This window comes from Stigmatopora argus, chromosome 10 (assembly GCF_051989625.1).
Source record: "Stigmatopora argus isolate UIUO_Sarg chromosome 10, RoL_Sarg_1.0, whole genome shotgun sequence".
Lineage (NCBI taxonomy): Eukaryota > Metazoa > Chordata > Actinopteri > Syngnathiformes > Syngnathidae > Stigmatopora > Stigmatopora argus.
The window spans coordinates 10,250,009-10,274,481 of record NC_135396.1 but is presented as its reverse complement, the minus strand read 5'-3'; the positions used below and the strand labels follow the sequence as shown (position 1 = coordinate 10,274,481).

Sequence of the window (24,473 nt, the reverse complement as noted above, 5' to 3'; positions counted from 1 at the left end):
CTGTTTTTAGAAGGCTAAAGAGAATTTTGAACCCTGCAGAGTGGCTAAGAATAATATATGTTTTATGAATAAATGCATGCCAACAAGGTTTTTTAAGTGTACCACATATTTGATGATGTAGTTTTTATTTTTTATTGAAACATATTCAAAGAATATCATAAATAGAAAAACCAAATATAAGAAAAACACATTCATGGCAAAAAAAAAAAAAAAAACCATACAGATATGCTAAGAAACCGAAAACATAAGCAAAATTAGTCTTCAATTCCAATTTGGGAATAATCATCCACTCAAATGTTACCAACGAATGGTTATTTGCCTTTCTGTAGTCACTATAAGCCTAAAATGCTTTTTGATGGTTCTGCTATCACTCCAACAATACAATCACAAAACACATAAGAGCATATAATATAGAATATCAATAAACTATTTCAAAACATCATCAAACCTGAAGGTTTAAATGGAAATTACTCACTAATGAAATAAATGTTTATGCACGCAAACCACTACAACTGTCTTCTAAGCAAATGACACAAGGGAAACACTGTCTCTGTTTTTATTGTACCATGGAATAGTTCATTCAGAGAAAATAGACCCCCCAATTCAAAAGGATTTTTCATTTCAAAGTGTTAGCAGTGGATTGTGATATGCTGCAGATGTTTTTTCCTCCCTGGGCATGTTCTTATAACAGTAGGAGGTTTATATCATCATATAATGTCTGTTAACAACAATGCTCTGACAGCCATGGAATGATTGCCTCCGTTAACCAGAAGTAGAGACTGTGTGCTATTTTGCCACAAGGCAAATAAAGAGCTGTTGATATGCAAAAGGGATTACCAGAATCACCAAATACCTTCAAGTGACCACTCCCAGGCAAAACACACACCAAAAGCAAAATGAGAAGGCTACAAAGCAAAGGGCATTTCCTTGGAGATGGAGTGAAAACTTGGGAGCTGAAAACCGATTTGAAATCATGCCCATCTTAAGTCCAGTTGTTAGCTTAAAACTGATCTGAAATCACGCCCATCTTAAGTCGAGTTGGTAGACCGCTGGTCTAATACGATTCTGTTGAATTTTATTGGGGACAGAGGAAGATATCGCACTCAGCAGACACATTTAAGTCATTTGGATTTATTACCATATTATTCTTTATTTAAAAAAAAGGACCTGCCATTTGCCTGTTGCCAAACTACCTTTCAGCCTCCCATATATACAATGGCTACTAGGCAAGGGGGCAGGTGGGAGTCAAGAAGAAAAAAAATCTCAGAAATAAAAAGACATAGATTGTAATTATCTTTGCACTTTACAAGCTAAGTGTTAACTGGCCACGCCATGTTCATACATACTATTAAATCTCCCTGCAGGTTCACTTGACAGAAAAGAAAGACAGCGAAAAAAGGAACATTATGACTACTGTGTATTTCCAGAAAGTACAAAACTATGGATGCAGAGAGCTTATGTGCAGCATTTATGTGTGGGTGGAAGACATTTGCTAGTGCAGTTGGGTACAGTGGTGGTACACACAACTCTATCTGTTTACAACATTATTGCGGAAAACAGCTTAATAGTCATCTTACATATATTTAGTTTAATCAAAACAAATTCAATTAAATAATGTAGATGAAAAATAAATGGATGCTAGCGTGCACAGCACAATGTTTGTGTTTTTTTCTGCTCATTCCTCTTTAATTGCCATTGTAGGTGTGGTGCCATATCTGTAATGTTCTGACACTCCTCAATAGTGTTGGATAACTCTGTTGGAGCTATTAACAGCTTTCCTTACAAAATGCCACTTGGCTCATACCGTCATTTCTTGTTTGATTATGTAAATGAGAGCCAGAAGAGCTTGTAAAAGGTGAAAGTATTGGTTTATGATTTCTTTTGACTGTATGTTAAAAATCGAAGATGGCCAGGTGAAAGAGTGGTTAGCATGTCGGCACCACAGTTGTGAGATTGGGGTTTCGATCCCAAGTCCGGACCTTCCAGTGGGGAGTTTGCGTGGGTATTCTACGGCTACTCCGGTTTCCTCCCACATCCCAAAAACATGCATGGTAGGCCGGTTTAACACTCTAAATTGCCCCTAAATGAGTGTGAGCGTGAATGGTTGTCCGTCAAATTGCGCCCTGCGATTGGCTGGCAACCAATTAAGGGATATTTGTGTCACCCGGGTGAGCATCCATTATGCATCATGCATTTTTACCGAGTATGAGCATAATACGAGCACAAACGGCCACAATCCAAGTTTGTGTTGAGAATCCTCAAACGTCTCATTGAGCTCTGTTTCCTCGTCCTGCCTCTTTTTTTTTCAGTGTACTTTTCTTTCGTGTTTGGCAGCTCTGCATGTACAACATGCAATATGTGATGTTGTAATTGTCTCGGTCGGGGTGAACCTGGAAGAATATTTTTTTGTACTTCTGTTATGACTAATAAGAAAAATATTGGCACACCTGACGAGATGGAGTTGTTAGCTAAATGAAAGAAAAACATTTCTCAGGGACATTTTATTTGAGTGGAAAATGAATACTAAGTATAAATTGGATTGTCTCCGTTAGAGGATTTCTAATCATGCACATTAAAGACGATTCATGATATTTGGCATAATTTGGAAAGTTATTAAAACACAGTAGAGTTTGTGCTGATTATGATGAGTTTCTTAATCCATCATCAGGGAAGTGTAGATTTCATGTGTGTTTTTATGTTACAATTTTCTTTTTAAAGTAGATTATCTCCCGTTGGCTTCATCTCTCTCTGGCTCTTGTGAAACACATAGGTACCTCCATTTATCCTTTTATCACATTCTGCCTCTTAGCTTTCTGGGTCATATTATCTCAAAGCAATTCAGTTTTCTTAAATTTTTAACCTTTCTTGTCTTAAACATGCTCTTGTCACAGGTTTAACAAACCTAGTCTTGACACACAGATCAATATAATGTTTTATTCTCTAGAAAATTTCTCATTTTGTAGTATTTTCCCTTATTGAATGGTGCATGAATGTACATGGACGTTGATGATGATAAAGAATCTACTCTCACTGTTGGATGTCCAACGCAACAACCACTACACCTTTGACACCACGTATTGCTTCTCATGAGTCCTCATAATATACTAAATAAGAGTTGCTGGCAGATTTTAAACAGTGACGGGAAATTTTGCAAAAGCCTTCCGGATGTTTACAGAGAAGACTTTTGTATAATAGTTCAAATGTGAACGTGTGGTGTGGATGTTATGAAAGTTAAATATGTCATGTCTGATTCATGCATCCTTAGATCTGTGTGAGTGTGTTTCAGTTAGCTTAGGAAGGGGTGGTGCTCTTAAAAACTGCGGATTTGAGACACCGTTCCATGCCCTCCAGCATGTGAACAAACACCACAATCAAAGTCTTGGAGAAACACCATGCAGGCCAAGAGAGTGGGCAGATGAGCGAGCGCCTCACCCACAAACACACACAAACACTGAGTAATTCCTGTTCCCCTACAACATGATGCAATGATAAATAAAATATATTGAATGTCATGATGAAAAGGTTGGGATAATTAGATTAAAAATGGATCATGGTGATCACTTTGTTTCAAATGGACGAATCCTTTAGTCAAAACATTTTGCCCCTTTATGGCGTCAGCTCCAAACTGAAATGTACCCTTTTGCCTAATTTTGTCACTATACGACTGCATTAGTTTTTCTTCAGTGTGTTTGGAATGATGCTCCTTTGCCGTGTCTATGTTGTTCTTACTCTCACACACAGGGGGCAGCAACACACTTAAATTTAAAAAAAGGGCCTGTTTACATGTATGCAGTGTGATAGAATGCTTTTGATTGACATGAGAACAGTCCTAAGACTTGAAGAGGGGGACTCCTCAGTCAAGATGACATTTTCTTTGTGTAACTTTTTTTCAAGGGACTATTAATTTGGTAGGAAAATCCATCGTGGTTGGCAATCATCACATGATTGCTAGAATTCCTTCAAGTATGCTTTTGATTGACATATGACTAACAGAAGTGTATAAACCTCAAAATTTTCACTTGTAAACCGAGATGACATTTTCTTTGTTCAACATTAGTTTCAATTGACTAATATAATTAGTGGCAAACCCCATTCATTAGGAAAATCCTTTTTGGTTGCAAATCATCAGATATCGGATGGACCTACTTTAAATTCTCATTTCAGAAACCATTGTAATTAAATGCACATCTGAACTTGCATAATTCAAAACCCTTTCTTTTTCAATGGCACCTATCTCTTTGCAGCATTCAGACCCCATCTAGATACATGGGTTGCAGTTAATACAAATGCTGTATTTTTAAAGCCACAAGGGTTTAATTGTGATTTGTTTCAGTTTGGAAGCCAAATGATTCGATTAAAGATAGAAAAACAAAGGGATATAATTCAGTACCACATGGAAAATAAAAATGTCAGGAATGTTTTGCTTAATCTAGATGTTTATCAAAAATAAGCCAAGTCTAAAAAAAGGACATTTAAAAAAACAATGACATTCTTAAACTATGTCTTAAAGGGTAAAAGGTATTTTATTAATAGAGCCTAGTGCTAGGCAGGTGGAGAGAAATATTGTAAAACAACTTAAAACCAATTCCTAGCCACGGGGTAGTCAATGCATGGCTCAAGAAGCAATGTACCTCTAGATTACATGTGGATTTTTTCCATCAATACACTTCTATATCTTGTCCTGAAAATGGATATCAGTCAAATAATGTCTGGATTACGAGTACTCACAAAAAACTATAAAATACGTAGTTTAAAAAAACCAGACGCAGTATTAATATGTAACACTTTAATCTTAAATTGTGTTAATTCCACAACATTCCTTGCCCATTACTTTGTCCAATCTCTTACAGTCTTACAGTCTTACATGGTCCCCCGTTGACCTGGTTCACAGGCCCACCTACGTGACACCTGGGTTAGATTGGAGATAGTAAATCTGATAAGTGTCCACACCTTAATTACATTTTGTTATGGTTGCACTCCGAACCCACCCTTTACTGTGACTTTGCAGGGCTTTAAGAATGTGTTGAGTCTGGCTCTTGCTCAAGCAGAACTACGCCTCAGACAGACAGGAAATGGAAAGGCTTTCAAAAAAAGGAAATGAGGCCCCTCGGTGTGAAGTAGAGGAAGGTTCCAGTGTGTGAACAAACACTATTCAAATCACTTGAAAGGGCTTTTTGGATTGTTATGTACAGGAAAGCCTAAAGCAGACCTGGGCAAACTACGACCAGAGTTCGTCAAAGTTACACAAATGACATCCACGGATAGAAGAATATACGAACTATAATAATTTTAATAATAATAAAGCATACGGAGTGGAACTACAATATTTTTCCACTCTTTCAGGGCATTTGTTAGGTTAAAATAAATGTAAAGTGGTTCAAGGTTGTCAACTGATTGGAATCACATTTTCTTTTCAACAAACTTGGAAATGGAGCTGATTTGAATCGGGAGCAAAGTGACGTCACACGGTTATCTTATTTTGCGAATACATGCCAACTCCCCGCTTCATCCAAGTTTGCATAGCTTTGGAGCAGTAACAAGGTGTCTCAAATCAGCATTAAGCCCTTGTCAAACTGTTAAAGACAGACATCCATACATAAACACCTTTCTGATTTATTCATCTTTACTTGAACTTTACAAAAGTGTCTTTTTTCCAGTGTAGTTTTAGTTATTTCATGTTTCTGAATAAGAATAATACTAACTTTTTTCTTTGTTTAGTTAAAATGAATAGCCCTAAGGTTACACATTTCATTAGAAAAAGAAATGACATGACACGAGACAACCGAGGATTGTTTAAGATTTTAGTTCAGCGGCATTTTCAAAAGTGCTTTTGTCATTCAAAATTAGGTCTTAAGCATAGTTTTTATGCCTAGGGAATTAACAATGGTAAAATTGACTTTACCCTTGTAGCCAATGACTGTTAGAATGTTATATTACTTTGCCTGTGATGATAATGGTGATTTTATGGTGTGATAGTTTGACCATGTAATTTCTTGTACATATCTTTGTTGTTGTTTTTTTAAAAATTCAATCATGCAATTTTTCACTGTGATGTTTGATGATAATGATCGCAGTTGCAAAATGTAGTTTGGTTCTTTAACATAATATAGTAGTATCACAATATCACGTGATAAGACATTTGTAACACAAAAAAAAATCACTAATACACCATTCTCAGACTGCTGAAACATTTTGATCCCAAGAAAAGTAGAGCTTGGAGCAAAAAGTGTGAGCACCCCTGCCTTAGAAAGACAGTGGCAAGTTTAACCAAAGCTTTTCATTCCACCGTGTTTAGGAATAGAAGACCAACAGGAAAATATAATGGCATGCAAATGTTTTGGCACCCTGCCTTTGCACAAACCTTTTTATATCATTATAGTTAATTACGAAATCTAGTTGTTCATATTTGATTTTGTGTGTGGGAGGGAGCACCATTTTATTTAAGTGCTTCTGTCGGTTTGTTTCAAATAAATGTCAAGCGGAAACTGCTGCATCACAGGAGTTCCAAAAGAGGGACTTCATTTTAGTTTTCCGAACCATGGTTTTCCCACCATTAATGTTGACTGAGAATTACGTGGGTGACATTTTGAGTACTGAAGGAAGTTATACACAGCTGAGTTGTATTTTTAGCTTTAGCGTTTAGTGCTCTGCAAAAGATTGCATGCTTCTTTCCTCATGAATTATTTTATATTCTTAAATACTATAGGGCACCCTGGCGGCCGAGTGATTAGTGTGTCGGACCTTTGTGAGGATAAGCAGTTCGGAAAATGAATGAATGGATACTATAGCTATAGAAGCCTTAACATGACAAGAACATTTTTGAAGAAGTAGATCAAATAGAACAACATTGATTCAGAAAGCCAAGGCAAGCCCAGAAAGCATAAAAAGTGGAAGTAATGAGATGCTTGATTAGGATCTATAAATAAGGACACAAACACAAAACATTTTAGTACAATATATTTTCAGGGGTTCAAAGGCTTCAAGAAAACAAAATGGATTACCATGACTCTCCTTCAGGTGAATTAAATAAATACTATTGGGTGATATTTTACAAGTCTTCAGATTCGAGACCTGCCTGACATTAAAAAGACCAGGATCTGTGTTTACAAGGTTTTAATTTGTGTAAATCCATTTTTTTCCACTTCTGGATAGTCTATGTATATTAATTAGTTTTGTCCAGACTACACTGTCTCTGCCCGCCTTGCTTCAGTTCGAATAGGGTCAAACTGATTTATGCGCCTGTGGATTCACTGCCTTTTGAGTTTAGAAACATATACTTGGATGGACAGTGTCACCTAAAATAACTATTCTCAAAGAACGACCTACCTATTTTCGTCATCTAACCCCTAAAGAGCATAGATGACATTAGGAACAGTAGAAAGTTTTACCTTTTGAAAATTTCTTTTTAATTTGTGAGAGTATCCCCAATCCCTGAACAAAGTGCAAAAGAGTGCAACCTGCCGACAAACACATTCCTCATGATGGGTCACTTTTTCAAGTAGCTTATTAGCTTGAAAAATAAATGGTCACACCAAAGAAAATTGTTTTGTAAATCAGCAAAAATTAAGATGATTTTTTTCAAACATATTTTATGAATAAATGTGAGTTTTTTTCACTTATTGAATACTTCAGTGCAGGCAGTGTAGGTTTAGTCCTTACGTATTGATGGGGTCTTTGTGAGGGTAACATTGGTGTGCCTCTATACTTCAGGGCACATTATAATATTAGAAAACATTCCTTGGGTTCCACAGCTGTCATTTTTCAGCACTTTTGCCTTATTTCTTAAATGTTCTTTTGTTTAGTGGTTTGTATGTACACTAGTTTCTTGTAATAATTGAGTGGCTCTAAACACAAGAGAGAAATTCTGTGTTTCTAACACATTCTGCCAATAAAAATAATTACAGAGTAAGAAATTCCTTGAAAAGATAATGTAGACCAGACATGGCCGCAATAATCGAAAAACTGCAAAGTAGAATCATACCGATCTAGCTAACATACTATATATTTTTGAGCCAATACAAAAATACAAGTACACAATTGCAATTATCAGAAGTTTCCCTCGGTGAAACAGAGTCCGCATTCTACTTCTAATGAGTCTCTTGTGTCTTAAAATCTGGAGCATGTGGTTATGAGTCACGTTAGCGATCTCTTTGATAGTACCTTTTCTCATCATGTGAGTGTGAGTCACTGTGGTTTGACAGGACAGCCATGCTCATTAAAACAGGAAGAGAAAATTAAGTGCGGTCCTGGTATTAATTAATTTTTTTAAGTTTGTTTGGTTTTTTCTTACTTACTGCATTCAAACTTTAGAAGATTTTGATTAAATAGCTTCCCTGTACCAGTAAACAAGTCAAATCTCGTGCATCATGAACAGTGAGTTCCAGATTGCTTCAAGCCACCACACCCATGTCACCTGTCACGTATACATGTACTGTACTGTACCTTTAACTGCTTTCTACCATGCCCTGTAAGATGAAAACAGCAAAGGGTAAAGTAGGCCACAAGGCAAAGTCTTCACTGCTGTCATTAAATGTGAGATAAACCGTAGCAATACTTTATGTGCATATTTTATAAATCTTTAATAGCACCCAATTTCACACCGTCCAAAATTGTTTTTAACTGTCTCTTAAAGTTTAAGTAAATTAAAATAGGGAGAATAAGTCATGGTTGAAACATGGGAGGACAAAATATTATTTTGAAAAGATAGGTGACATCTTGATTTATCATCAGATGTTTTTACAATCACAAGGAAGGTTACTGATGTTGTGAAGGAAACTTTACCTACACAGTCTACAAATTGTTTTACAATGTATACTACATTTCTTATTAGGCAGATTTTTCAACTCAGATGGGAGTGCAATCACACACGGTTGATGTTATAATGTACATTGGTGGGACTGGGTCAAGCTGGTTACCTGAGACACATTCGCCTACATTATGAATTTGTACCTGGGGAATCCACAGCATTTAGCATTTCAAAGTGAAAATATGGAATGTTTTCATCTTATCTCTGGTAATACATTTTATCATAATACATGTCCATAATACATTTTCTAACATAATGCATAGTGTAGATTTCCAAGCTTAAATGACAACGTGGGGGACATTACACTTGGACACCCTTCTATTTTAAGGGAGATAGAAATATTGACAGATGGACATTCTTGAAATCTAGCTTGGTTAGTACTGTTTTCACGAACGACTCTGGTCTACATCGACGGGTGATCTAGTTAGAAGTTTATCATCAACCTAATTCAAACAGAGAAGAGAAATATGTGGAAACTCGATTATCAGGAAGCACAAGATATTTTTATGTCATTGTATGACTATTTTGAACATCCAAAAAGTGGACATAAGAGGAGAAAACAACTAAATGAAGCAAGGTCAAAATTAATTATGTAGTGTTTATGGCATTGAAATGGATATATTTTATTAATGACATTGTAGAACTATAGGAATAAAGAAAACAGTAACCATGACTACACTATTAATAACCAACATTACGCAGAAGTAATGTAACCGGGCCAGTATTTGGCTTGTAACTACTATAAACAAATCAGAAGCCAACATTGGCGGTTGTAGACATTCTACCAAAGTATCCATTCTACAAATTCTGTGCACGGTGATTAACGCAGGGAAAACTTATTCTGGTCAGATAGGTTTTGACATGGAAAAAGACATAAGTTCAAGATTGACCTCACATTAATGGTAGTGAGCTGGAGCACATTCCTTCGTGCTTGTCAAGCCCCAGCATGAAGAGTCCCAGCTGCTTTTTTTCATGCCGTACCCTCTGCTCTGCTTAGACCCACATAGCATGCATTCCTCACTGACTCACCAACCCTGCCAGTGTGTTTGTGTACAGTCCTACTGAGCAGGCCTGTGTGTGTCATATAAACACCTCCATGACTCATAGCTCAATATTTAAATTGGTCTTCTTAACCACTGTTTTAACAACTTGCCAACCGTCCTTCTTTACAGTTCGCCAAAGCCCTCCTTATCACCCTGTGGTCAAAGCGTGTGTCTTAGCACTACCAACTACCTTGCCAAGATAATGGAGTAATGTTCTTTTCACAAACACTTCTGCCTGTATCACTTCCTCGATGATTCGTGAACAGGTTTTACCTGAAGATTTCCGATCTTACCTTTTTAGGTTTAGGGCCACACCTAAATTTATTTCAGACTGGCTATACATGGAGGCACACACACACCTGAATAATGATGCAATCCAAAAGTTCTGACACATTTGGTTAGCGAGGATAAGTGGTTCAGAAAATGGATGAATCGACAAAAGGAAAAAAGTAGAGCCAGGGCCAAACTGACTGTCATAGCCGTTTCATTGGCAGCAATCATTTCAATCCAATATTTCCTCTAGTTGCGGATCATATAGCACCATAATAAGGATGATTTTATGATGCAAATTTTACAATCCAGTGATTTTCCTGGGATGTCTTGTGTCAAACTGTCTCTTCATGTCATTCCAGAGCATATGCAGTAGGGTTGAGATCAGAACGTAGTAGTAATCAATTTTGGATAAAGCTGAAAAAAATACAGTAATAACGATAAATGTATAAAATCACTCTTGATTATCATCAGTCTATTGTTTAAATTATCCTTCAGGGAAGAAATTCATCACTAATGATATTAATATATATGTATATAACTGGGCTATGTTCACATTTAAGGCTGCGGTGGCTCCAGTCTGACTTTTTCGCCCTTATCGGACCCGGGTAAGATGATTTCTTGATGGTCTGAATAGGCCAAGTCACATGGTAGCAGATATTTTAAAATTTAAACAAGAGTTACATTAGAATGTCGTCAGTCTATAAATCTATATATTTGTTTTCACATGAGCTGTGAACTTAGTACAAAGATTTTCATTAGTTTGTAAATTATTCGACTTTGGATTCCTTTTCCTACAAATTGTGCATCAGTATTAGAAAACATATTGCATAATTAAGTATGATTTCGATTTTAATTTTTGCAGATTTAAAATCTGACCTGAATATGATCTTGTGTTTTACTATCTATGTGACCCACACACTTGCACACTAGATTTCCCCTTACATCTTTACACCTTCACGTTCAGCCTTTCATATGTGAGGAGTGAGTGGCAAGAGACAGTCTGTAAGTGTGTGTCTGCGTGTCCGTGTGTGTACTTGTGTATGTCAATAGTGGCGTAGTGGGAAATACAAAGTGTATGTGAGAGTGGAGGACAGTTGAAGCATTGAATGAGAACAGAAGAGGTCCATTGTCTCTATTTTCCCCCTAGGTAACCCTTGCCTTGGGAGTCTATTTATTTACATAGACCTACCAAATGACACTAACTATATAGTGAGTTGTACACCATTTCTCCTTGCATATGTGTCACCCTATATGTAGTGTCCAGATATCAGGTCGGAGGAAACAATTAATTTTTTTCACATCTTAGGTGTGTAATTAGCCCAAGCTGTCATGGGACTGAATTCTAACTCATCAGAGAAAATGTTTGACTTTTTGTCCAGGTGGGACATTACATTTCCCCCCAAAAATAATAACAACAAAATTACTACTCGTTTCTAGACATTTAAAAAAAATGAGACAAGCTGCTCATGAATTTCAGCCTTTGGTAAAATATTATTTTGCAACAGACCTAATCTTGTTTAACAGCCTTGTCTACATTTTTTTATTTAAAAAAATATCGTAAAACATTGCACACTTAAGATTTTTAGTACAGTAGCATACATGCCATTTATATTTCACATCCATTTGTGCCTTTCCTGAAGTTACAACTTCCCCTTTTGCTGGAATGCGGTATTTGGTGTCTTGCTCAGGGGATCACAGCCAGAAAGAGTCAGTGTCAGGCCCGCCAACATACCATTTTATTATTTTTTCATGACAAGGCACACTTGAAATCCTTTATTTGTCTCATAATCCATTACTGAATGCTGGTTGTCCTCAAGCATATTTTGGAGTATAAGTGCGCTATACTGCTCCCACAAAGTGCTAAGGACACACATTCATCACGTATCAACCCCTTAAATAAAACAAAAATGTATTTATTAAGATGTTAAAGAATTGCAACTTTAAAATACCAAATGATAAATGCAGTTTGAAAGTTTACATTGATGCACAAATAAGGTGTGCTTTATGTATGTATGTATGACTACTATATAGTCACAAAAATACAGTTACAATTTAGGTGAAAGTTCATTATTGTTTAACACATGGCCATAGCTACCCAATAGTTAGTTCTCATCTTAATACTATAAAGAGAGAAAGACAAAAAAAAGATTTTCTTTTTTCTCACTGTGCAATACAAACAGTAGTATTCTGTATTTTACAGACGTTCTAGAAAACAACAAGCACTCATTTCCTCGAAGTTACTCCAGCTTTAAGTTCAGGACATTTTGTTTCATTTTCCAACTGTGGTTTCCCATCTGTCCCTCCTTCTCCTGGCTCAGTGCAGTTTGGCCCCATTTCCTTCTTTGAAGGAAGTGAGTGAGCATGGCCTTTAGTGTGAAAGGGGGAAAACAGGACTCAAGCGCTTTTATTAACTCATAGTAGGAGTTGACACACGAGTAAACCAAAGTATGAATATAACAACATATTACGATAGAAATAAAACACCCTTTGTTAGGGTTACTGCTTAATGTGGACATTTCTTCATAGTATAGCCCAATATTTTTTTAAAACACCCAAAAGCCTTTAGGCTAAAGACAGTCATTCCTGGCAGAATCCAACATGCCAGAGCAGGCTTTTGTTTCCATTTAGTCATCATCATGTGGTACTTTTCATCCCCCATTGGAGCACAGTTCAGCTCACCACACTGTTGCCATGGTCCTAAAACAAACCTATTGCATAATTTAATGCAAGAAAAAGTGTATTTTTTTCTGAGTGACGTATTTCTCCTTCTAACTTTTCCATATGACCACCAGAAAGTGATGTCCCAATGAAAACTAGAAAAGAGAAGAGATTAACCCCCTCAGGACAATCCATAAGATTTGTAAAGAGGACTCAGGGCATGGTGGGAAATCACCTTCTCCTCACTGGATGAGTCATGAGCAGTGGCAGTTGCAGAAATCTGCTGACGTGTTGTCCTTGAACTCAGCAAGAACCTGGACAGTTACATAGCACACATGTACTCTTTATACAAGGGCCTATGTCCGATTATTATTATTATTATTATTATTATTATTATTATTATTATTATTATACCAATCAGTGTGTGCGTGCGTGTGTGTGTGTGTGTGCCTGTGTATATGTGTGTGAGAGAGACAAAGTGAGGGGGGGGGGGGGGGGATTGTGGACATAGGGCAGTCTTACCATAATATCCTTATTATTAGTAGAACTGTTTAGCTATCTTAGAGTTTTTTTTGTTTCATTTCCATGAACTAATTGCACATGTGTTGTTATTTTAAAATCCCAGTTAAATTTCATTTACATTATCTAACAAATGTGGACACTTCATTGCCCCTTAAAATTTTACTGATTCGAGGAATGGTTACAAAATCATATAGCCAGATTCCAATTGCCACAGTTGACCAACATTTTCATTTTAAGAGACAGATGTAATTACAGTTTACAAGGTACAAAATGTACTCCAAAATGTGTACAGCAATGTCAGAGCTGTTGCAAAATCACACGTCGGATCTTGCAACACAACTCAGATAATCATCTCTTACACAAAAGACACATCTGCTATCATTTTCTTTTTTTTTCTTTTTTCTTTTTTTGCAAAGCTTTTCCAAGAAACTACAAACTAAATTGAGAGTAAAAGAATCTGTTCTTTTTCTGGTTAGTTTATTCGTATGACAGATATAAGAGTAAACAAATGTAATCACATAAGCTCCCTGTAACATGTTATGGCAAATGTTTCAACAAAGGAGGAAAATATTTAAGCCTTTTTAGGATTTTGTATTAGCTGTAACTGATGTTTCAGGTTTCACTTCAGGAAACATCTGATTTGATTAAACAGTGGGGAAATTAATTACCAAACACTTCCAACTGCAGTACAAAACAAAAACATGGGTTGTGCTTCTTTATAAATCAGCTTGTTTTTCAAATTTAACAAATTTTCTGGTAACATTTTATTTTAAGCTCTGAACTTTTATATGCCAGTATGACACGAATGAACTAACTTTGTTAGAATATACATCTTTGTATCTTTGGGCTCTTTAAAGTGTTTGTATTTTTGTGTATGAGCTCGAAATATGGTCAGACACAGACAAAGTGTTGCTTGTGAGTATTTTACTTCATCAAGCTTTTTTTTTACTTTAAGAAAAGCTTCATAAACCAGTTGAACTCGTCAGCACCATCCTCGTCTTGGCCACAGCTTTTACTTTTGTTCTGTATTCAACTTGTATACTTCAAGCTCTCCCTCCCATGTCTCTCATGTTAAAAATGTCCGATTTTGTGTGTATTTGCATCAAAGTTTGCCCTGAGATGACAAGCAACCAATGTGGGGTCTATGTTGCCCAAAATTAGCTCAGATAAAAACATACACTTCAGCTTGTAAATAAATCTATTAAAAATAGGCATGTATTAGAAGAGAGATGGAAAGTCTCCAATTTAAAAAAAAAATTAAAATAATTTCTGAGAACTAAATATGAATCTTGGCAAACAAAAACCAAAGTACTGGTAGAGGAACAAAAAGTAGGTCTTGAAGTTATTGATTCATTGAAATTGGGTCAATTTGGCATTTGGGAAACTGGGGAATCACGATTTGCTTTGTGTTTCTTTGTTTTCCTGAGTGCTGAAGAGTCATTTTTGGCAAGTAAGATTACTGGTAATGACGTGTATATTTTGGTTTAATTTTAACACGGCGGGGAATTTCACATACACGGTAAAAATTGCTGTTAAAGAACACAATATTTTGTCCTTTTACTTTTTCATATCACGTGTAACCTCCTGTGGTGCCATAAAAAAATACATAGAACAATTTTAATACAATGACATGCAAATGTTTGAGGCCCCTGGGTATATACAAATTTCTGCAAGCGACTGTAAATGTGTATGTATCTCAGAGACAAGCTGATTTATGTGATCTCATTTTATTTTCCTGTTTTTCCTCACTATTTCGAAGAGTTTCTACAGCAAGCTATGACTTTTCAACAGCAGACATGCTCTCCTCTCAAAACTGTTGCTAAGAAACTGTTGGAACGGCGCCTGCTTACAAGTGTAATGTTGCAATGTTTGACATGTCTCCATAGTAATGTTTCAATGGGCACAGTTAAATATTTGCAAACAATCACTTATAAGAGCAGGCTTGTCAAACAGTAAATCTCAGTAGGAAAGGGAAGGAGGTCATAAGGTTTTTTTTACAGTGTATTTCAAATATTTTAGAAAGGTTATTTATGAGAACTTATGCAAAGATTATGGTATTTAAATGAATCACTATCATAATCCTCTTTTTATAGGTTACCTTGTTTCAGATACTGGACTTTTTCACCATTGTTTTGACTTTGCAGTCATCACCAACGGCAATGGTGATTAAAATTATGGCTAACTCCACGATGACTTGCATTTTAGGATTTCATCTTGATATTACCTCACTACTTTGAATCGGGCCTTCGATGGGATAATATAAATATGAACTTTATTTAAAGGAAAGAGGTAGCAGGGCAGGACGGCTACAATACGGACATATTACATATGTTCTTCCTTCACAGCGCAATAGTGGGAAAACACATCCATATAGAGAGAGAAAACAAAAGCATTATCTCATCTCATCCCATCTCATTTTCTGAACCGCTTTATCCTCACTAGGGTCGTGGGGGTTGCTAGAGCCTATCCCAGCTGACTTCAGGCCAGAGGCGTGGTAATTGGTGGCCAGCCAAAAAAACATGATCTATTTCCTTTCTTTTTACACAAAACAGAGTCAATGTTTGACTTCAGTTTATCAAATATATATATATATATATATATAACATAAGAAATGTAGGGAGATTGAAGAAAACATTTACTCAAAAAACGATCAAAATCCAAGATTGTACAATTTATTCTTTACATAGTTGGTACTGCATTGCAGGAGAAGAGTCTCAATTTTTCTGGTAACATTCGGACAATGCCAAGGTGTCCTGAGATTTCTTGTTCGTTCATCAATAGAACAGAGGTCATTGATTTTGACTGTCAATCTCAGTTTTAGATCATTTAAATGAGCAGAAGATTATAGACTGATGATACTTTTCATCCGGTTTAAAAAGACAGCTTGTGGCTAGGGAAGCCTATCACGTGCAAACAGTGAGAGTTTTCAGTTTTGGTTCAGTTGCTTTTACACACAAAGTGACTCACCAAGACCACCTATCCAGGGGGTCTCGGACCTGCTGTTTGTTCCACACCAGAGCTAGCTGGTTTGTATTTACACCAAGCCAACAGGTGCGAACATGTAATTTTTAGGTTTGGTGCGGACCACACTAGACGGGTGTAAATATGTCTTCAGCGAAATGACTGTAAATTGATAGGAAAAATGAATTTCCATGATTGTTGTTTTTGAAAACAATTAACCTAAAAACAATAAAATTTAATTATGGACAGCGTTTGTACTAGTATATATATTTCCTACTTGGATTCATGTGACTCATGGAAAGCTTAATTTTAAATGAGAATGCTCCCGTAAGTACGCGTGTTTATGTGTGCGTGCGTCTATGCATGTGTGTCAACCCCACCCTGTCGGGGTGACTTTCCATGTAAGTTCGGCGTGTTGCATAACAAAAACAAGTTGAGCAAGGGAACCACTAACCCGTATGGGCACAGAAATACACATGACATATAACAAACATACATGGCTCTACATCACAGTCCTCCAGACGTATGCTCATTATCTTACACGTGTAGTCTCAGAACACACTTTCCAGAGAGATGTAAGGTTTATATTTTGCCAAGTTATTTATAGCTTGCCACAGTTCTAAATAGGTAGACGTGAGGGGTCCATCTGGCCCCGGTCAGTTTCCCAGTCTGTCTGTATATGTCTGCAAAAAAAGGCCTGTGACTTAAAAGCAAACACATTTGTACTGTCTAGGTAAAAAAATGGACTATCAAGTACAGCACAAACTCAAATAAGAATAGCATTTTGCAATATTTAATAATAGATCGAAGGCAATCACTTAATTGTTTCAATATAAACAAATACAATTGTTGCTGAAAGAATAATGTCATGAGACCATAGTCTATATAGAAAAATGGGAGATCATGAACAGAAAAAAACATAAGTTGTACTTTACAGACTTTACCAGAAACAAGTGTTTGAGAGTGACTCTTTTGTACTCCTTGCTGGTCTAATCAAATTGTTGTTTGACCTACAAAAACAGATAGAATTTGGGATATACATAACATTCAGTAGTCATGCAATGTTATGACCCACTTTCTGGCCTGTCCCCCATTGCGTACAATGTTGACTTGGTCTAGTGACAAGTTTTTTTTTCCGAATCATGACTGTTAACTCTTCAAGGTACATTACTTTTCTCATACAAAGTAAGAGAACTGAAGATTTATGAAATATGAAAAGTATTTCAAAGTATTTTGCAACACAATTATGTATTCACTCAACTTGAGTAACTAATCATCCAACAGGTTGAGATGAATAAGATTGTTCTGGAAGGATTGCCGCTTACTGTAATTAAGACTGAATTAATTAAGTGTTGTTTCTTGCTTGAGCGGTGCTGAGCATATTCTGGAAATGAACATCCAATTTGACAAATGATCAGATAAAACAAAGGGGTGAATCATACTGCTTTTTTTCACTTCCCCGAAATAATCTGAAACAAATAAAAAATCATATCTATTGAAACTGCCCAAAAAAGTACACAAAAAATAAAAACACAATCACCATGATAAAAAAATAATCTTCTGTTAAAGATATTCAAATTTGTGGGTTTTTTGCCCTCGAGAGTTTAAAAAAAGGGGGCATAGTTTGTTGTTATTCACTGCCATGCCAACTCAACCAAAGGTTTTGAATGCCTTGCTAATCAATAATCATATTTGTGTTCAAGTTGGACTCATGATGGAATATTCTGGATCTACTGTAATTGTAACAGAAACTGAAATGCTAGAGAAAATATTACCCAATCTATTCTGGTAAAGCTTTTTCAGCAGTGTGTGGGTAAAAAAAACACTTAGAAACCATAAAGTACGTGATCTCCAACACGATGATTTATGACATTTCCTGGTACCCTACAATTAGTCATAAAGTAAAATGTACTCGAAGATTTGATTACTTGTTTCGTTTAAAGCTTTAGCAATAAAAGTTGTTTTGCATACAAGTTTGAAGAATATAAAATGGCAAAAGGTTTCCTTTTCCTTATTCACACGAGACTTAAGATAGAGAAAAAAATGCACAGGTTTGAATTAGCTAATGACTGACTCCGGAGAATATCTCAAAATTCTGAGGAATTACCATACAGAACGAGAAGTAATAATGGTCACATTAGACAGAAGTCAAAAATGAATTTTATTTCAGATGATCACAAAATGGACATATTTATTAAAGGTTGATAGAAATACAGTTTTCTGTTGTGTGTGTGAGTTGTGTGCACGTGCAGGAGCATACGTGTGTGTGGTATGTCTGTTCTGTAAAACGCCCAACCCTGAGCTCACATGAAACTTGATGTAGGGGGAAGGACATCCGGGAACATAACAAGCGAAAGGCCTCCCTATTTGAGGAGGAGCTTCGCAAGCAGTCTTAAATAGTGCAGCGCAGCAGTGGACCTCAACATACTTGGCTCTGGACACAGGTATCACACAGTGAACCAAGGATCTGATTTGGGTTTCTTGGCCTAAAGGGTACAGCATGTCCGAAATGCATGACAACATTTTTACAAAGGTGAGTCACTGTTTATCATAATATTATTTTGTATTATGTGTTTTGAAGTTGACTTGTGTGTATCACTAAACTATTAGTTTGACAGCAATTGCGCTGTGGGTTATTAAAGCAGATTAGGGTGTGTTTGAATTGTTTTCTTTATCGAAAATATGTCTTTTTTATCTAAGATAAACAGTCGCAATTCATTCTGTGGTTTTCTGGTTGAATCTGAGTGTATATTTCTCTTGGCGTACGATACCATCCGTGGATTTTAATTTGCAAAGTTTTAGTTGCTCTCGTGTTAATGCCAGTTTTGTAACGTTCGATTCATCTGCCACAGAACCTTTTGAACCTGGCCCTAGACGATGCCTTCCTCCAAAGACCTTCCCAGCTAAAAGTCTCAGGACATGGTCGACTGAACCGATCCGCCTCATTCTTCTCACCACCCTCCCCGCCTGCCTCATCCAATCTCAGTCTTAGCACAGATCATATCGATGATGATGATGACAGCGGCACCTCGCTGTGGTCATCAAACATCTGGAGCCAGACACCTAGTCTCCAAACTAAAGCATCCACTTTGCAGGGACGCTCCATGAGCCTAACGGAGTCCAGCATCTCTCTACTTTCGTCTTTTGGACACCTCAAGAACTTGGAAATATATCCCTCAGGACATGTCACAACAGTGGCTCCTCCGCCAGGCTTCCCACCCGCGTCCAACCTGCCTTCTCAGGTGCCACCCATGCTGTCTCCCAACCGTTACAAAACTGAGCTCTGCCGTGGCTTCCAGGAGACGGGCAGCTGTAAATATGGCACCAAGTGCCAGTTTGCCCACGGTGAAGCAGAGTTGCGTGGAATGTTTCGCCACCCCAAGTACAAGACAGAGCCTTGCAGAACCTTCTACAACTTTGGGTACTGCCCGTATGGCACTCGTTGCCATTTTATCCATGAGGAAAAAATCAGCGGAGGCCCGATGACACCTGGCAAATTCCAGACTCAGCGCCAGCTAACTCCCAACACAAGCAACAGTTCGAACCCACGCCACCAACTCCGCCAGAGTGTCAGCTTTGCAGGGTTCCTGGGCTCCTCGCGTACCTCCCCACCACCGTCGTTCCCAACATCCTTCACTGATCCAAACCTAGGCTTTAGCAGGGCTGCCTCTGTGTCTCCACCTCCAGCAGATCTGATGTCTCCAGTGTTCGGTGACTCGCTCACGCGGGAAGTTGCAACATTCCAATTTGGCACCCATCAAAGCCGTGCCAGCTCTGGAGACATACACAAGATTCCTCCCATAGTGGAGCCAAAGGCCTCACGCTGCACATGCGGCCACGGGAATGACATCTCTGCTTTGCACGGCAACAACGGCCGAGTCTTTGCCAAGATGGTGGATGACAACCAGCAGGACAGCAGTGATTTGATTCCAGGCTCCAGCCTCGGCGGATCAATGAAACACGCTGGTCTGCAGCGTTTCTCCTCTGAGGATTCTCTGGAAGATAGCTACAGCAGCAGCAGTGGAGGTTCCAGCGGGTCTGAGTCCCCCACTTTTGACGTATCGGGCACCAAAAGGCTCAATGTATTTGAACGTCTGTCTTTGTCCGACTAGGGGAAACCACAGAAAGGAACCGTTTTTGTCTAGTCTTTCTTCAGAACCAGAACTAATTCGGAGAAATCAACATTTGATGACATATTAACGCTTGTTATTCTTAATCCATGTATGCCAAATCTAAGCTTGTCTTGCACAAAGCCTCAATGTAAGGAAGCGTAGCAAAATCAGACCTTTTTATATGGTCTTCCATAGATTTTGACCAAACCAGCAAGATGGCTGTTTTACAAATTCCCAACTGTATTGATGAAAACTGCTCATGATTTGGGACAATCTATGGTATCGTGCCTTATGTATTCTCCCTGCCTCAATAGCCAATGCTCCTCAGTGCCAAGAACAGTATGTTTGATTATGTGGCTTTCATTTGAAAGACCTCACGTGTATGATTGATGACATTTTATCTGTGACATGCACTTTACAGCAAATTTGAGAGGGAGAAAACTATCCCCCTGTAGCATTTAACCAAAGCTTCATATTTCACTCTACTGTGTGTGTGTGTGTGTGTGTGTGTGTGTTTCTGTGTGAGCTTGTATGTTTGTGTGAACAACAATCTTTTTCTAAGACCAGGGTACAAACAGATGCAAGATCAAAGTGTGCAACAGAAAATTAGATGTCAACTGTAGATACATGACCCACTTTAACATTTAGTAGTTTTCGGTTTCCTGTCACCCCCTGTAGACCTTTTCTAAGGTACCCTGTTTTGATTGACAGCCTGGTTCAGGGACTTAAACACAGTATTCCTTTTGGTTATTGGTTGCCTGCATTGTTTAACTTAAAGTAATATATTTATTATGATATTTATTACTGTTCAAATAGGTAATTGTATTTTGTACTTTATTTATGAAGAATTATTCCAAGGTCTGTGAATTACCAATGTGACAAAAGGGATTTAAAAAGAGATTCTTATATTTTTAATTGCCAAAATGTGTGTAAATAAATTTCTGAATAAGCCAATGGTTTTATTGTCTGTCACTTTTGTTGTCCTCACTAAAGATTCCACAAGAAAAAGGAGACATCGGATACACTGTACGCACTGCACATTAGTCATGGTTTATCCAGCACTTTGGTTTTCATTTTCTAAGTATACAATAGGAAGAATTTGCCTGGGAAAGAAAGATGAGAGTAACTAATTTCTCCACGTATCAATTTTCACTACTTTTTAATAAGTTCACAAGTGAGCTGAAACATTTCCAGTTGATTTGGGGCGAAAGGGTGGGAAGACCTTTTTTTATTATCTTCATGCAACTGCATTCACATATTCATAAAGTATGAATTCAGCGATGCAAGATTTTTTGAGGGGCGAAAACTAAAGCTTTTGTAAATGGCAAGAGTACACATACAATTTGCATATATGTAACGTTTCTAAGGTGAATTGCAAATTCCAAATACATTCATTCATTCATTTTACCTACTGCGTATCCGTACCTTATAAGGATCGCAGGGGGTGCTGGAGCCTTTCCCAGCCAACTATGAGCACCAGGCGGGGGACACCCTGATTTGGTTGCTGGCCAATTGCAGGGCACACGGAGATGGACAACCATTTACGCTCATACTCATACCTAGGGGAAATTTAGAGTGTTCAACCAGTCTACCATGCATGTTTTCGCATATGGAAGGGAACCAGATCACCCGGAAAAAAACCCATGCGATGTGCAAACTACACACAGGAAGGGCTAAACCCACCAGGAACCCTCAGTCTCAGAACTTTGAGGCCGATGCGCTAACGATTCTTCCACCAGGCCGCTACAATGATATATTATTGATAATATGAATTCCAAAACAATTTGTTGTTAAGGAATAATGCTACATTCTTTCAGTTTCATTTGGGCGTATTTGAACCTTTGATTTTGAAAGCAGAGTACAGTTGCTCTTCTACCACACAAAACTACCCATTAGGGAGTTACATTTTTGTTGTCCCAAAAAAAATAAGCCAAACTATCAACTTACATCCCTATGAAAATGGGTCAAAAGAGTCCAGAATGTTCTTTTCAGATTTTACTTCTCTGAAAAATGTGCATCATTCATCACTTTTCTTATTTCTCAACTACATGAATCAGTGTTTCTCGCTGACTTAAAATGCAATTGTCATCATATATATTAAATGTTTGTTGTCTTGGTGTTGAAATTTCATGAAAATGCAGTGTTGAAATTTCCGCTTAAAACTCCCAGTTTGACCTTGTATTGAGCAAGTGTTCTCCAAAGCAAAGAAAGGCCCAGCTGATACCGTCAAAGCACTGGACTCTTTGTACCATCGCTTAAAAACAAACCAAAATATTACTCAGTGTTTCAACACATGCATTTTTAAAGAACTTGCCAAAGCAAATTTCTGGGAACTCAAAAGATTTAATCCAAGTTAGAAATTCCCAAACTTGGAATAGATAGCAGGGAAGTGTTCACTGACATAGCCAATGTGTGGTAATTTTCATCTAAAATATCATGCTTATCTTCATTACGGTAAACTACAGAGTTCTTCAAAATTAATCAAAATTGTTTATTTTTTTTAATTTTATTTTGTTTCATAGTCATCTCTCAGGTATGAGTTAGGGTGAATGAGTGGTATAATTTTAGAAAATGTAAAATCAGTGGAGCCCAAATTATGGTAATTACTCTAAATTCTAACCAAATTTTTGATCCAACTAGAATTTCCACATATTAAAATCACACAAGAAGGGAACTTACTAATGCTTATTCAAAAATGATCAAGAAACGACTTAGCATCTTATTACCATCTGATACCACCTTACATTGTATAACAACTCATATCTGTAATGCCCAGGTCTCTGGGCTGTAAATAATGTTTGTGTCTGGCTATAATTCCATGGCCAAGGGGGTTAGGACAGAGCGTACACCTAGAGGTAAGTGTATTAGTAATGGTCAAATCTAACCTAGTATATGTTATTTTTAATTGGAATCCTTATTCCTATGTTGATAATTCTGTTGATTTTAAAAAGCATTAGTTGTGAATTATCTTCAATTGTAAATGACATTTATTCATAACAATTCAAACCATCTCATCTCTCTTTTCTGTGAACTGTGATTTTGCTCAACTCCAAGGTAAAAACATCCAAAGTTACATCAGTCGATCTGGGTTACGGGTCATAATCTGCATTGTCTTTATCAAAAGTAAGCCCTATTCAACTTTGAGCAAAAGCAGGATGTGTTACCATGACAATAAACAATACATAGACCACAATGTGTAAACAGTAAAGGCTAAAAGAATAGATTGAGGGGGTGCACATGTTTTTGCATGAATGTGTGTTCACATAAACCGTGAAAATATAAATTCATTCATTTCTTTCCTGAAGCATCGACATGTTCGCTAAAAGACATTATTTAGCTGTGCAGAGCCATGCAGACCTAACGGATGTATCAAACATGAAGCAAATTTAAGTCTGGTGTTTCATAAAGGTCAAACATCAATTTGTAAATTCTGATTTAATTCATTGCTCCAACCTGGCCACTGACTGCCCAAAACCTTTTAACGTATTGCCAACACATTGGTTCATATTCATTATCAAAACAGAGACTTTAGTGGAGCATTTTCGTATACTGTAGCAGAAGGACGATATATATGGAAGCCAGACCTGCTCTTTTAATGATGGACCTCATGCACTTGGCTTTTGCTCTCACTTTGCGACTGAGGTGCTAAGTGGCACACAGCAATAGCCAAACTGAACACCGTATTTTTCTATTTCCACGTAATTATTTTGGAGCAGGGCTTAATATAGCCTCTGGGGTGCACAAGCAAAGGAGCACTTAAGTCTTTGGGAGGTTGCAGTTTAAACAAGTTTTCATAAGAACCACCTCATTCGGGGGGATGCTTTACACAGAGTGCATAAATTCCGTGGAGTAGCATAAGTGACACAGTTAAATCATTGGAAGAATCTGTGCAACCCAAAAACAATGAATAGGAGAATTATAGCCCTGAGAGTAGACAGGCACAGACGTAGGCGTGTGAGCACAAGTGTTAAAGCTACTATATGTTCACACTGCAAGGCATACATTCTTATATGCCTTCCGCTTAGGGTGGTGACATAAAGATGGAAAAGAAAGACACAAAGTTTCCCTCAATGCATTGCGCCGCTATTCAGCACTGAA

The 24,473-nt window shown here is 37.3% G+C and overlaps 1 protein-coding gene and 1 long non-coding RNA gene across 2 annotated transcripts in view; one reads left to right on the top strand and one right to left on the bottom strand.

The window, feature by feature from the left end:
• Positions 1 to 12,508: 12,508 nt before the first annotated feature.
• Positions 12,509 to 24,473, bottom strand: part of LOC144083884 (uncharacterized) — a 25,892-nt gene continuing 13,927 nt past the window's right edge. Inside the window, exons 2-3 of the long non-coding RNA XR_013303660.1 lie at positions 13,016 to 13,094; positions 12,509 to 12,935 (exon numbers count right to left, since the gene is read on the bottom strand). This is a non-coding gene — a long non-coding RNA (uncharacterized LOC144083884). The remainder of the gene's footprint in view (positions 12,936 to 13,015; positions 13,095 to 24,473) is intronic.
• On the top strand, positions 18,662 to 21,329 carry LOC144083857 (uncharacterized). Its single transcript, XM_077611988.1, has 2 exons — positions 18,662 to 18,796; positions 19,116 to 21,329. The coding sequence occupies exons 1-2, from the start codon at positions 18,764 to 18,766 to the stop codon at positions 20,373 to 20,375; spliced, it is 1,293 nt and encodes a 430-aa protein (XP_077468114.1). The 5' UTR covers positions 18,662 to 18,763; the 3' UTR covers positions 20,376 to 21,329.

Excerpts from the sequence above, each read along its gene's own strand:
- LOC144083857 (XM_077611988.1), top strand. The coding sequence starts at position 18,764 with ATGTCCGAAATGCATGACAACATTTTTACAAAG. Across the intron at positions 18,797-19,115 it reads ATGACAACATTTTTACAAAG|AACCTTTTGAACCTGGCCCT; the intron begins GTGAGTCACTGT and ends CATCTGCCACAG.